The sequence below is a fragment of the Tenrec ecaudatus genome, chromosome 10, assembly GCF_050624435.1.
Source record: "Tenrec ecaudatus isolate mTenEca1 chromosome 10, mTenEca1.hap1, whole genome shotgun sequence".
NCBI classification, from domain to species: domain Eukaryota; kingdom Metazoa; phylum Chordata; class Mammalia; order Afrosoricida; family Tenrecidae; genus Tenrec; species Tenrec ecaudatus.
Genome location: NC_134539.1, coordinates 112,363,968 through 112,377,337, shown reverse-complemented (window position 1 = coordinate 112,377,337; position 13,370 = coordinate 112,363,968). Strand labels below are relative to the sequence as shown.

The window sequence follows — 13,370 nt, the reverse complement described above, 5'->3', positions numbered from 1 at the left end:
TGTTGCATTTGGTTGTCTTTTAAACCTCTCTTCTTTTTTTCATTTGTTTTTTGTGGAAGAAGTTGTATCCTTTGCCCTATAGAATTTTGCACGTTCTTGTGTGCCTCCTCTGGTGTCATTCAGCATATTCCTCTTTCCTCCTTGTCACATTCCTATAAACTGGAGTTAGATCAGGTTATATAGAGGTTCAAATTTTTAAAATATTTTAATTTTGCAAGAGTATTTCTTAGGACGTACTGTGTACTTTCTTTTGCATCATGTCCAAAGATATATAATGTATAATCACAATTGTAAGTGATATTGGTTATCCATCTGATCAACCATAAAAGAGTTCTCCCTCAACTTTTTGCCTTAAGGAATTAGTGGCCATTGATAATCATTGCCTTGCTCTTAAAAACCTGATTTTATACATTTCAGAAATATAAAGTCTATAAAAAAAAGAAATGTAATGTATATGTGATTCCTATAATACATCCTTTTTATTTTTAAAATACACTTTTGTAAAGTAGACCCTTTTTTAATGATTCATTTCAAAGCTAATTATTGTTTCCTTCATTTATAGATTTTAAAATATAAATCATCTTCCTTTTGGCTTCCCTCTCCAGATTGAAGAAGAGATGTTGGCCCTGCAGAATGAACGCACCGAACGAATACGAAGCCTGTTGGAACGGCAAGCCAGAGAAATTGAAGCTTTTGACTCTGAAAGCATGAGATTAGGCTTTAGTAACATGGTCCTTTCTAATCTCTCCCCTGAGGCCTTCAGCCACAGCTACCCAGGAGCTTCTAGTTGGTCTCACAATCCTACTGGGGGCCCAGGATCTCACTGGGGTCATCCTATGGGTGGCCCGCCACAAGCTTGGGGGCATCCAATGCAAGGTGGACCCCAGCCATGGGGTCACCCCTCAGGGCCAATGCAAGGGGTCCCTCGAGGTAGCAGTATCGGAGTCCGCAATAGTCCCCAAGCTCTAAGGCGGACAGCTTCTGGAGGACGGACGGAGCAGGGCATGAGCAGAAGCACGAGTGTCACTTCACAAATATCCAATGGGTCACACATGTCTTATACATAACTTAATAATTGAGAGTGGCAATTCCGCTGGAGCTGTCTGCCAAAAGAAACTGCCTACAAACATCGTCACAGAGCCTCCTCACTGGGGTAACTACAGTGTGGAAGCTGAGTGCATATGGTATATTTTATTCATTTTTGTAAAGCGTTCTTGTTTTGTGTTTACTAATTGAGATGTCATAGTATTTGGCTGCCGGGTTGTTTTTGTTTTGTTTTTTAACTTTTGGGGAAATTTTGAAAAGGGGAGTTGATACTATATACGTGTGTGTGTGTGTGTGTGTGTGTGTGTGTGTGTGCGCGCGTGCGTGTGCGATGCATGAGTAAAAATAAATTGGCTAAATAAGGGGGGTATACTCTGAACACTGCAAAAATAAAATGCAGCAAAGTGCTTAAGTCATCATTCTTGGGGGTCTGTATCCTAAGAAGCTTATGGAATGATCTAAAACCACCCTATCTCAAATTTTTGTGAGCCACTCACAGCAGGCAGCATATGCTGAAACCAGTTACTATATTTGCATTCCCTTACCAGTGTAATTTCTTTATTAAGTTGGTCTGACTTCTCAGCCTCATTTGGAGAAAAAGGAAAGGGAAAACAAATCCATGAACACTAAAGGATTACATTGACTTAGAGGGTACAAAACAACTTAGTTCTTTCTCTGAATGCAACATAGGTTTGTCTGTGAATTTTACCCATTTGTTTGTGCTTCTTTGTAGCATGAAGAGGTGAGGTGTTCAAGGAGATCACAAGTTGTGTGGAAGTTGCATTAAAAGCCTATGAGGTTTTAAACAGGGAGACCCAAAGAGTGAAAGAGGCCTCTTAAAGCTCATATACTAGGCATATTTCTCAGCAGAGGGAGGAAATGGAGCCTATGTATTCTGAGGTCTTGTTTGCTTATACTGTGATAGCTCATCCTACCTGAGCACCGAACTCCCAAGACCCAACACATACTTTTACTTGGTATAAAACAAAGATCTATAGCCAATACAAATCAAATGCCAGAGGTACCATCCATACTCGAGTATAAGCCGACCTGAATATCACCCGAGGCACCTAATTTTACCCCAAAAACTGCATTAAAAATGTGCTGAAAAACTTGGCTTATACATGAGTGTATACAGTATTTGAATAATGCCATATTTATAAACTGCCATGTATTGGGATTCTTATCACACTACATACATAGACATAATTTGATTGTCCCCTTTTGGCTTACGGGATTTCCTGTTTATAAGTAGAATAGCCAATTATTTAACTGTTTCGTTGCCATAGTGAACAAGGAGTTACTGAGCCGATGACTGCCAGCTGCTGACTAACCCTTATCACCACTGTCGATTTTGCTGCATGTGCAGGTCCTCTTTTGGCTTGTTTTGTTTTTTGTTGCTGCAATACTTTACAAACTTCTAGCTCATTGAGACTTCGCGGCCACTTGGCATCATGTTAACATCACACGATAGGAAGCACCACTTCCAGAAGTCTCTTGCCTTCATGTTAAAGTACTACTGAAAAAGAACCATGAAGTTTGTCAAATTAAAAAAAAGAAAAGTAATAATGGCCAGGGAATCTCTTGACAAAAGTTAACTAACCCCCCCCTTAAAAAAAAGAAAAAGGGAAGGTGCATATTTTATTTTGTTATACAATGAAGGATTGATATAGTGCTTAAAGTCTTATTTCTTGGTGTTCCATTGCCAGTGTGGAAATTTAATTGGAAGTGGGTGGAGAGCTATGAATATAACTTGAAGGGGTGGGGGGGGATGCCCTTTCCAGTGATGGATCAGAGTAACTTACTTATTGCCCTGTCCCCAGCTGTCTTGAAGAACCTGTGCTGCTAACTCTGGGTCCTCCTCTTCATGTAGTCTGAAGGCTTAAAGGTAGAATTCTCTTAATTCCTCTCAATAATACTATTCCCCTTAACTAGTAGCCCAAACAGTAATGTGTTACTGTTAAAATCTTGATTTCCTCAACTAAATTAAAGTCTTTACCAGGTATGTCAGTCCAGCCTCCAGGAAATCACCTTTAGGAATTCCTGGCATTCATTTCAAAATAAATGAAGAAATAATTAGTATTTAATGTAAATAATTTGAAAATCAAGATCACAGAGCTCATACGTGTTTGGCAGAGTCTCAAGTGGCTCTGTGACATACTGTCCTCTTAGCCGTTCTCCGGATCACCACTTCTTAAGTAGCTACGCGTGTCCTTGTCCTGTCTAATAAGGGCTCTAGTTTTCTTGGTCTCTTTATTGCATTCAAATATAATGCTTCAGAAAAACAGAGATCATATTTGGAGAGTAATGATGAGTGAACTTTAGAATATAGTAAAATAATCAAAAATATCAAATTGTATACCTTTTTATATTAAATCTGGCCCCTCGAATGCTGAAGGGATGGAATAGCAATTGTTTTACATACAAAACTCTTTAAAATACCAAATTCTAACCAATTCCTCAATTCTACATTTGGATGTCTAATTGTACACTTAAAATTAGAGATGTCAATTAAATCAATTTGAGTTACTGAGTTTACTTGTAAAAGTGTGATTGGTCACCCCAAATGTCTTTGCAGTAAGACTTTGGATCAGATTTGTTTGGCATCCAGTTTTTCATATAGGTCGTAACTATGCCTGGATTACATCATTAAGTTCATCTTAATTAAAATACTTAGAGTTTGCAAAAATGATTCAAATTCATTTGGTGTGTGTGTGTGTGTGTGTGTGTGTGTGTGTTGCATGAGTAAGATCTAACTTCTGAGGAATCGTCAAAGAGTTAAATTATAAATGTTTGAAAGGTTTTGAGAGTTCCTAAGAAAAAGGCAAGCACTTTCTTAATGTGGAAACGTCAACATTTAATTGGGGTAACACTACCTCCTTCCCATTGCTGGTGTTCACTCACTATATTATATATTTACGGAAATAAATGTATGAGAAATATGTTCGGAATATCAGGAAATGGTAAATAATGCATCTGATTTACAGAACTTTGCAGTAGAAAGTTCCCTATAACATGGTCTCACCTATTTTGGAGTAGCATTATAAAAAGGCAAAACCTCATATCTTGAAATACAGGATTCCTAATTGGCCTACTTTCCCCATATGTAGTATCTCAAAATATTTTCACTGTATATATAATAACTGAAAATGTGTTTATATTTTCACTCTTTTTCTCATTTTTGTGCCTAGAAACAAATGCTGCATATGAAGCCATAATCACAAGTGTAATATGCTTAGTACTGTAAGCATATTGCAAAATTTTTTTGAGAAGGTAAACTCTCTAGAGTAGTCATGATTTTCAGCTTCCTAGATGTGAAACACAATTCACTACACTAAAGAAATTGCCCTTGAGACTCCCTTCAACCTATTTTCCTTGTCCTTTTTCAAAAATTGAAAACTCTATGAGTATCTTTTTAAGACCATAGGTAGACTTTAGTAACTTTTTACTTCTGTAAGTGCTAACTGTGTGGCAGTCAGAATCTTTACAGAATCCATGATGTTGGACACTGGAATAATACTCTTTGTTTTCACCTGTGAAAATGACTTTATTGTACTTGAAACACCTCCTTTGCGTTTCTCCAGTTGTGCCATTCACTAGTGGAAATAAATTGTATTATACCATGATCTACTGGGTTTTTTTTAAAAGCTGTTAAACATGTACATTTTGCGTATAGCTGTTGTCATTTGTATGTATATAATGTATATACATATGAGTGTCTGTATAGATAAATGGGTGGATGGAACTCACACTGTACATTTCCATCAGGGCACTTAAGGTTCTGTTCTTTTTGTTTTATTACATATATGTATTTTAAAATTCAGACCTCAACTAGGGCTTGTTTTTCTTAAGAATCAGTACTCTGGGTTGATAATTGATGAGAAGGTGGTCATTAGATGTACTCTTTTCCCTCTGTAATGCTCTCTGAGCACTTGTGTGAGTGAATAGAAAGTTAGTGAAATGTGCAACCCTATGTCGCAATGTAGTAAAATTGTGCTGGGGAAGAAGCCAGTTAATGTTCCTGTGAAAGAGAAGGGATGCAGAGAGAAATGAACCACGGAACTGTGAAGGACTTGTGGCGATTCCTCTGCAAAGTGACAGAAATAACCAATAAATTACACCGCCTTTATTACCTTTCTGTATCAGTGACGACGTGGATCCTTTGACCCTTTGTTCTTTCATTAACCCTAATGCATACACACACACACACTGCTAAGGACCAAAACATTCAAGATAGGAATTAAAGTTGAAGCATCTATCGTTCTCCTAAATGTAAAATCAGTAGGAAATTGTCAGTAGAAGAGAAAGGTATAGTACTGATGTGTTGGACTTTCTCATCTTCTTGCTTGATAATAGTAATTAAGACCTGTGCGCACCTTCCATCCCTTCTGAGCCACTACTATTCAAGCAGAAGGTTAGATCCAAACAGTACCCCTTTCCTAGGAAATTCATTAGGGTCCTGTGTTTTGTCCCATGCTCACAATGTGAAATATCAGGTATACAAGTTAGAAAATAATATATTTAAGATATCAAAGTGTGAATCTCTTGTAATGATGGAGACAGAGGTTCTCATTTCTGAAATAAAAGAGCCTTTTCTAAGGAGCAGAGCCAAAACTTGGGCTGTCATCTTTGCGCTGCTTGCCAAAATACAGATCCTTACTGAAGATAGACATGTTCTCCTTCTCCCTCTTCCTCCATTGAAGACAGTAGCAGCCCTGGTCAGGCTGTAACATTGCCTTTGAAAATGCACTCACTCTCTCTTAGTTGTCAAGAACTGGAAATTCCCCACTCTTTAAGTTCCTAAAAAGACACAGAATGTGTTGTACACCTAGCGAACTCGCCTCTTGTATGCAAGGACTACTGATTGAAGTCTGCTTTGCTGTGTGTCTGGTTATGTTGTCTGCACTTTTATGAAATCACTGCAGTAGGTCTGCATTGGCAGTGACTTAATTTGTAAAGAAGTAAGTTGTATTACACACTGTCTAGGGGAAATAAGTGAAGCTGAGAACTCTTATTTTGCATTTATGCTTTACTGAATTCTGATAACCCCCTTTAAAGTCATGTTGACTAAATTTTCTTTCTTTGTTTATTTCAAAAATTTCCCTCATATAGTTGGAGAGAACCCATTTGGCTTCATGGTAATCCGAAGATTATAAGAAATCTATAAATTTTAATGCACCTTATCTGCCTGTTGTGGATCTCTTAAACTTGCACTTCCCACCCACCCAAAGATACTCTTTAAAGAAAATAAAGGCAGAGAATTAAAACTGGGGAGTCATTTATTATGTTAATATCACTGCTGAATCTTTCCCAGCAACCCAAACTCTGAAGTTTGAGAGAGAGTGGTGTGTGTGTGTGTGTGTGTGTGTGTGTGTGTGCGCGCGCGCACGCACGCGCAAGTGTATTGTGCTGTTGCATTTTTTTGTGTTTTTAATAGACAAGTGATCTTTAGAGAACAAAGGTTAATCCTCTGAGATGTTCCTTTGAGAACAGCACGATGCCCATTGGATATACTGATTTGAACATCTGTAGGTACTTGGGCATAAAACAGTGGAGAGAAGATGAGACCTCTGAATGAATGAGAAAGGGTATGTTAATGCCCAAGATCCCCCCCAAAGTACGGGTACTTCAACCTGCACAGTTTCCTTTTCTCTCATGGTTTTTTGCAATTATGAGTGAAAATGATGTAATTATCTGTAAATATGTAGCTAACAAATTGACCTAGTTTCTGTCATTTTCGTTTTTGTACTGAAGTTTCTAAGTCTGTGCCAGCTAGAGAGGAGTTGCTGTCATTGCCAATTGTGGTCCTAGCATCAAATCCTGAAACCATCTTAGGTGACAATTTTAGAATTAATGCTTAAATGTTGTTAAACGGGGGGAAATGAAGCTTAGCCTTTGATCAGGTTTGAAATCTTTTGAAGCTACGTAATTTTATTTAATAAAATGATTACATGTCCTTGATCATGAATGAGGTAGGGAGCCTCCCTTCCCCAGTGGCCATGTTTACAGAAGTGTGTTTTGTCTGTAAAAGTGCAAGTGTTTTAATGTTTATGTAAATTATACAGGTGATAACATTATGGTCTGGAACTGTTTATTGGGCTCTTTAGCTGAATTTTCAAATGAAGTGATTATGCTTATTGCTGGCACATTGATCCCATTTCTGGGAATTTTTGTCTATTTCCAGAAATGGATAATATATTCCTTTATCTTTACTCCCACGTAACTTCCCTTTTTCTGAAGGGCCTGGTAGCCTAAGGTATTACTAGATGGGTGAACATAGATGAGGGAATGCTTTTTTTTTTAAATCAAGGAACCCTCATATTCTTTCAGTGCTCATGTTAAATGTTTGTATGGCAACTCTGAAGTCAGTGAAGTTAGAAATGAGCTACCAATTTTAATGAAAAATGTGTACTCTTTGCTTCTGCATGGCTTGGCATAGTGTCAAGGTATATTAGGGCCACTCGAAAGAAAAGACCAGTCTATATGGGAGCAAGTTTCTCTCGGTGGCACGTTTCGCTTTTCCTGAGCCCTCAGATACGCTGCCAGGCATGAACATTACTGTTAAAACTATAAATTGCACATGGTCATGGAGTAAAAGGACCTAACTGCCTGACATTTGCAGGCATGTGACTGATTTGGTCCATGTGACTAATTGGCACATACCAAACAAGCCAGAGGGTACTGGCCCCTTCTTCCCCTTTTCTTAGTTTGTTCATGACGACGTTGGCTGCCTGAAGTGCAGTGCTGGACCGTTCTGTTTTGGTGCCCATTTGCTGCTGTCCTTCCTTGCATTTCATAACATCAAAGAAACCACCACCCCTTCTCAATGGCATTTTATATGTTGAACCTTTTATTCCACATTAAGTGGGAATTGTGCCTATGCAGAGTACTCCTCCAGTTATTACATGCATCCTAAAATAGTCCAAACCAGAGATACAAAGTGGGAAAGCATTTCCAAGAAAAGTCCAGTTGAGGCCAGTAACTTGTCTGACAAGGTATCTTACTTACCACAGGATCTTGACACTTGATATATGAGCCAATTAGGAGCTGCAAGTGGTTTCCTAGAGTAAAACCCCGGTAGAGAAGGACATGTAGAGGGGGCTTTGGGGGAGAGGAGAGAATTATGTTCTCATGTTTCCTTTTATAATGACCCTTCTCTGCTAGCTTAGACCAGATTGATTTTCTAAATTTGTTTTCCTTTGGTTTTTTTCAGAAAAATTATTACAAAAGCAGCGGTCTGATGTAGTAACATTTTAAGTATAGTTCACATAACTTCCCCAGACTCTTCCAATCAGATAATTTGTAAATGCTTTTAAGAGTTTTTTAAATTAACACTTATATTGCTAAATCCTATTTATGTAAGTCTGCTAAAAATGTTAATCCATTTTAAACTTGAGGCAAACATTTAAATTATGTATGGGTTATTCTGAGCAATTTTGCTTTCAGAACCCCCTTGTTTTAGTATATTAAAAAAAGACAGCCTAACATGCAGTAATGAGGTTGGAAAGACTATGAGAAATATGTATAGTGTATATTTTAAAACAGCTTTGCTTGTATTGTGAAGGTTTAAAACAAATTTGAGATTTTTAATGTAACTGTTAACACATTTTTAACATAAGTTATCCCACTGGGTTTAAGAGCATCTTGAATGTATAATCCTTTTTGTAACCCAGGTTGGTTTCTACTTTTACCAGTCATCCAAACACGTTATTTATGTTTTTAGTTTTATGTACTCATTTTCCTTTGTTTTCCTCAGACAGCATGATTTTTTTTGCACATGTATTGTAGATTTTTAAGAGAAAAAAATTCATTTTCTCTGGATTTTTGTCACTTCTTTTTTTCTTTACTAACCCTCTACCTTAAAGGCCATATCACTCCATTTGCATTCTTTATGCAAATGTCGGGGTTGGTTTTTATTTTTATTTCTGCTATTTACCTAAAAAGAGTGCTCAATTGCTTTTTTTATTTTTTAAAAAAAGATTTAAAAAGCTGTAACCTTATCATTTCTGATTAGACCATTGAGAGACGAATGCACACCTGTAATAGCCTTAGACCAGCTTTGGTGGATAAAGGGAATCAAGAGTTTTCTTTTTAAAGGTGGTATATATTACCCAAAATCTGTTTTACTTATTCCCTCAAGTTAAGAGTTCCGGATAAAATGAGAGTTATCAGCTAAATGGATGCTATCATTGAGGTTCATCAATGAACTTGTTCATTTCTAGTTCTTCCCTTTGGTGAAGGGAAAAGCAGGGATTTGACAAGACCGATATTTGGGCTTGATTTTATCTCCTTTGGCAGCCTTCATCTTCTCATCTCCCAGAGCCCTTGAGCCTGTAGAGTTTTTATAGTGGACAGAGGACTTGGAGTCTTTTAAAACGAGAACTGACTTACTGGTGAGAGAGAATCGTGTGAACAGTATGAAGCTCTGCCGCCTCATGACTATTTTTAAATACACGGTTCTCTCGGTTTTCAGACCAAACAAGCACCCACAGTGGAGGCTTATTCAGGGTTGCAATTGGGAAGGAAGCCCCTTTCTGGTGGTCAACACCGACTGAGAAAGGTGACTGTACAGATGTGCATTTTCTCTTTGGTAGAAATGGTCCACAGCACTAACTGGTAAGGCTTATTTGTACAGTACATTGTCAGTATTCTCCTGGTTCACCATACCTTATAGTTCATATATAACCTGTATTAATTGTATAGATTGTGCATTTAAAGCTGTTACCAAGTTGTCAAAACATAAAAGAGAAAACATGGTCATATGTAATATTTTGTTTGTAAGTATCCTTTGTATCATAACAAAGGAGATGTTTAAAAAATCAACTGTAATAAAGTAATTTTAGTACATAAGGGTGTCTGGTCTTTTTTTTTTTCTTGTCATTTTTTTAAAGTAAATTTTATTCCCATAAATGGTGACCAAAAAAGGACTTCAATTTCATGGCTATCTACAATATAATTACTGAATATCGGGCCTTGTGCTACAAAATGAGTTTACAAAACTGAGTTGTAAGATATAAGTAAGACTGAATTCCTCCTTTGAAACAAGTCCTCTAGTCTTAATTGTCTCAAGTTCTGTCTGCTTTGATAGTTAAGGTAGCCCATTTTATTTTGGATATGAGGTGATTCAATTGTAGGCTTAGATTGTGTTTGATACAGGTTACTATGTGGCCTATCGAACTACCACCCACATGGATATTTAAATGTATGCTTTTCTTAGACTTTATATAAAAGTTCAAAAGGTAGTCATTGGGGGGGATAATTATGAGGGAGTAGAGAATAAAGGGGAGCCGATAGCTAATAGGGAGTTCAAAAAGAAAGAAAATATTGAAACTGGTTGTGGTAGTAATTGTACACTACTGCTTGATGTGTTTGAACTGTGGATTGTTATGATATCTGTAAGCACTCCCAATAAAATTTAAAAAGTAGTCTCGTCAGAGCTTTGCTCCCTCAATTTAAAATTCATCACATCTAACCCTATAAGGAGTAGTAACTCATCTAATACATCCTCTTGTTTAAAAAAATAGTTAAGTGACACTTCTGTCAGAAGGCTAATCCAGGAGGTTGGAGAGATACTCTGTTAGTCCAGGTTGACTAGAGAAACAAATTCAGGGACACTCGTGTGTGTGGAGAGAGCTTTATCTCAAAGAGCAATTGCTTATTAAGAAAACATCTTAGCTCAGTCCGGATCAAGCCCACAGCTCTGATATTAGCCCAGATGTCTGATACTAGTCCACAAATTCCTCTTCAGACTCTTGTAACCACTCACAATGATGCTGAATGAATGCTGGAAGATCACAGGCCAGTGGCTGAGAAGTCTCGTGGATCCAGTGGTGCAGTGCATGTGGCTCCTCCAGCTCCTGAGTGTGTCTGTCTCCTCGACAGGAAGTTGAAGCAGAGAGAATGTGTGTCCTACCTCCAGGGAAAAAAGTTTCCAGAGACCTCATGATTAGGCCACACCCACAAGGAGGCATCATCAGACTGTGACCTGATTGATCGTTTTAAGGCAAAAAAGTAAGAAAAAATCATACCTGTACCTAGCAGGATAAAACTTAAATGTATACAATTCAAATTGTTCCAGCCTCTTTTAAATATAATGATCTACAAGTGAACAAAACATATTTCATGCCTAGCAATTGCAGTTAAGTGAACACCTACACCATAATCCTATGAACAGATTCCCCACCTAAGAGGCGAGCGCTGGACAAGGGACTCCCGCAGCTGCCCAGCGCCCCAGCGCTGCTCCATAGGAAGAAGAAGAAGCCGAGGGGGAGGGCAGCAACGATGGCGATGACCGTCGTGGACGAGGAAGTGACCGTTGAATTTGAAGCTGACTCCATCTCAGCGAACGCTCATGAAGGCGTGAAGAAGTTACTGCCGCAGCTCTTCCTGAGGGCCCGGTGAACGCGGCTGAGCTGACAGCCCTCCTGATAGAACAGAGCCGCACGGAGTGTGATTTAAGCAAGGGCGTGTCAGAAGACAGCAATGGATGACGACGTGGGCGCGGATGAAGGGGTTTTCGGTTTCATCAGCCTTTTACACTGAACGGAGAGAAAGGGGACCCCGTGTGCTGAGCAGATTCAGGAGTGGATTCTGAGCTGCTGCGAGTAGGAGCTGGTTGAATGGCTGGACCAACTGCTCAGGGACAGTGCTCAGCCGGTGGGTCTCCTGGGTGAGCGCTTCACCAACGCCCCGCCCCAGGTGGCCCTGCCCAGACACCAGCAGCTGCAGAAAGAACTGGCGGAGGCGCACGGCACGTGGGGCAAGGGCTCCTTCTACCTTGTCACCAGCAAGGCGGGCCCAGCCCAGGCCAAGCAGAGGAGCAGCAGAGGCAGGCAGGCGGAGCCCCTGTTTGCCAACGCAGAGGAGGAGTTTTTCTCTGAGGAGGCCACCCTCAAGTTCAGCTACTCAGTGCTGGAGGAGAGCGACACCGCCTGTGGGGCAGGTGGTCTTTCGAGGATGTTCCGATGAAGCCACTGCTCACTGTGATGCTGGTTCAGGCCGGCAGGATGGGCACCATCATGCGCAGACTGAGAGAGCACCTCTCCCGGTGACCCGACCCCGCCGACCCAAGGGATGGTGGGGTCTCGTCATCGTGAAGGGACCAGAACACTCAGCAGACTACTGAAAACCCGAGACCATTCAGTGCCAGGCCCGCTACAGAAGTGGGCTGCTGTCCCTGGTGACTGTGGTGTGCTTACAGAATGCCTGCAGTTTTGCTAGATTTTCCCTTTGGGTCACATTATGAATGGTGGGTTAAAAACCTTTCCAATCAGAAGGAAAACATGCGGTAGTCATTTCAAGAACTCAATAAAAACTTTAAAAAAAAAAACATTCCCTCCCCAATAAAAAGATTTAAAAAAAGAAATATATATCAACATTAAATGTAAAGTCTTGTGCTACCTTATATAAATCAAAACAAAAATTCCCCACCTAAAAATGTTGTAAACTAGCCACATCATGCCTTTATCCTCCACATTCTGGGTATCTATCTGCTTTCTATACTGCCCACTTACGAGGGTACCCCCAAAAAAAAAACAATTGGAAAAAATGCTCATTTGGATTTTTTTTTATTTGAGGGGGGGTGTAGTGCATTTGCAGTTTGTTCCACTAGGTCAGACTGTTAATCAAGTTTTCTATTTAGAGGTTCTGAAAAGATTGTGTAACAGTGCGACAAAAAAGGCCTAATTTGTGGCAGGCGGGAGACTGGTTTTGCCACTGTGAAAATGCACCTGTTCACGCAGCCATCGCAGTGTGTCAGTTTTTGTGGCAAAAAGCAGCATGCCTCTCTTGCCCCACACACTTGTACTCACCTGACCTTGCTCTGTGAAACTTCTTTTTGTTTCTGTGAATGATGAAAGGACAGCAATGTGGTGACTTAGAAGAGATGAAGACTAAAATGAGGGAGCCATCCAAACATTAAGATGAGTGTAAAAAAGGTTTCCAAGAATGGATCTGCAGATTTGACAAATTGATTCCGTGTAATGGAGAGGACTGTGAAGGTGATAAGGTGGTTTTGTGAAAAGAAAAAAAAACATAGCTTTGAAAAAAAATTCCAGTTTTTTGGACAATCACCCCCTCATAGAAACCCAGTGCTCTGAGGAGACAAGCATGTTCTTAGGTGTGAAAAGTCATTCCAGTTGCAACCTCGTAAGTCAGCATCCATAAGCAAAGTCAAGTCAGGATAGACCTTCCATCCATAAAGTCAACAGGTATATGCACCAGTTCACAGGCTGAAAAATCTTTACCTTCATCTGGTCTGGTTCTGGTCAACTCAATGTGGGCTGCCTTGCTTGGCCTCACCAGGGTGCCCATTGACTTTGACTGTC

The 13,370-nt window shown here is 39.5% G+C and overlaps 1 protein-coding gene and 1 pseudogene across 2 annotated transcripts in view; both read left to right on the top strand.

The window, feature by feature from the left end:
* Window positions 1-7,349, top strand: part of TAOK1 (TAO kinase 1) — a 105,384-nt gene extending 98,035 nt beyond the window's left edge. For both annotated transcript variants that reach the window (XM_075561277.1, XM_075561278.1), the window contains one exon: window positions 606-7,349. In XM_075561277.1, the coding sequence (XP_075417392.1) occupies window positions 606-1,067 (462 nt within the window). In that variant the 3' untranslated portion in view covers window positions 1,068-7,349. The remainder of the gene's footprint in view (window positions 1-605) is intronic.
* Window positions 7,008-12,095, top strand: LOC142458661 (BRCA2 and CDKN1A-interacting protein pseudogene; annotated as a pseudogene).
* Window positions 12,096-13,370: the final 1,275 nt, after the last annotated feature.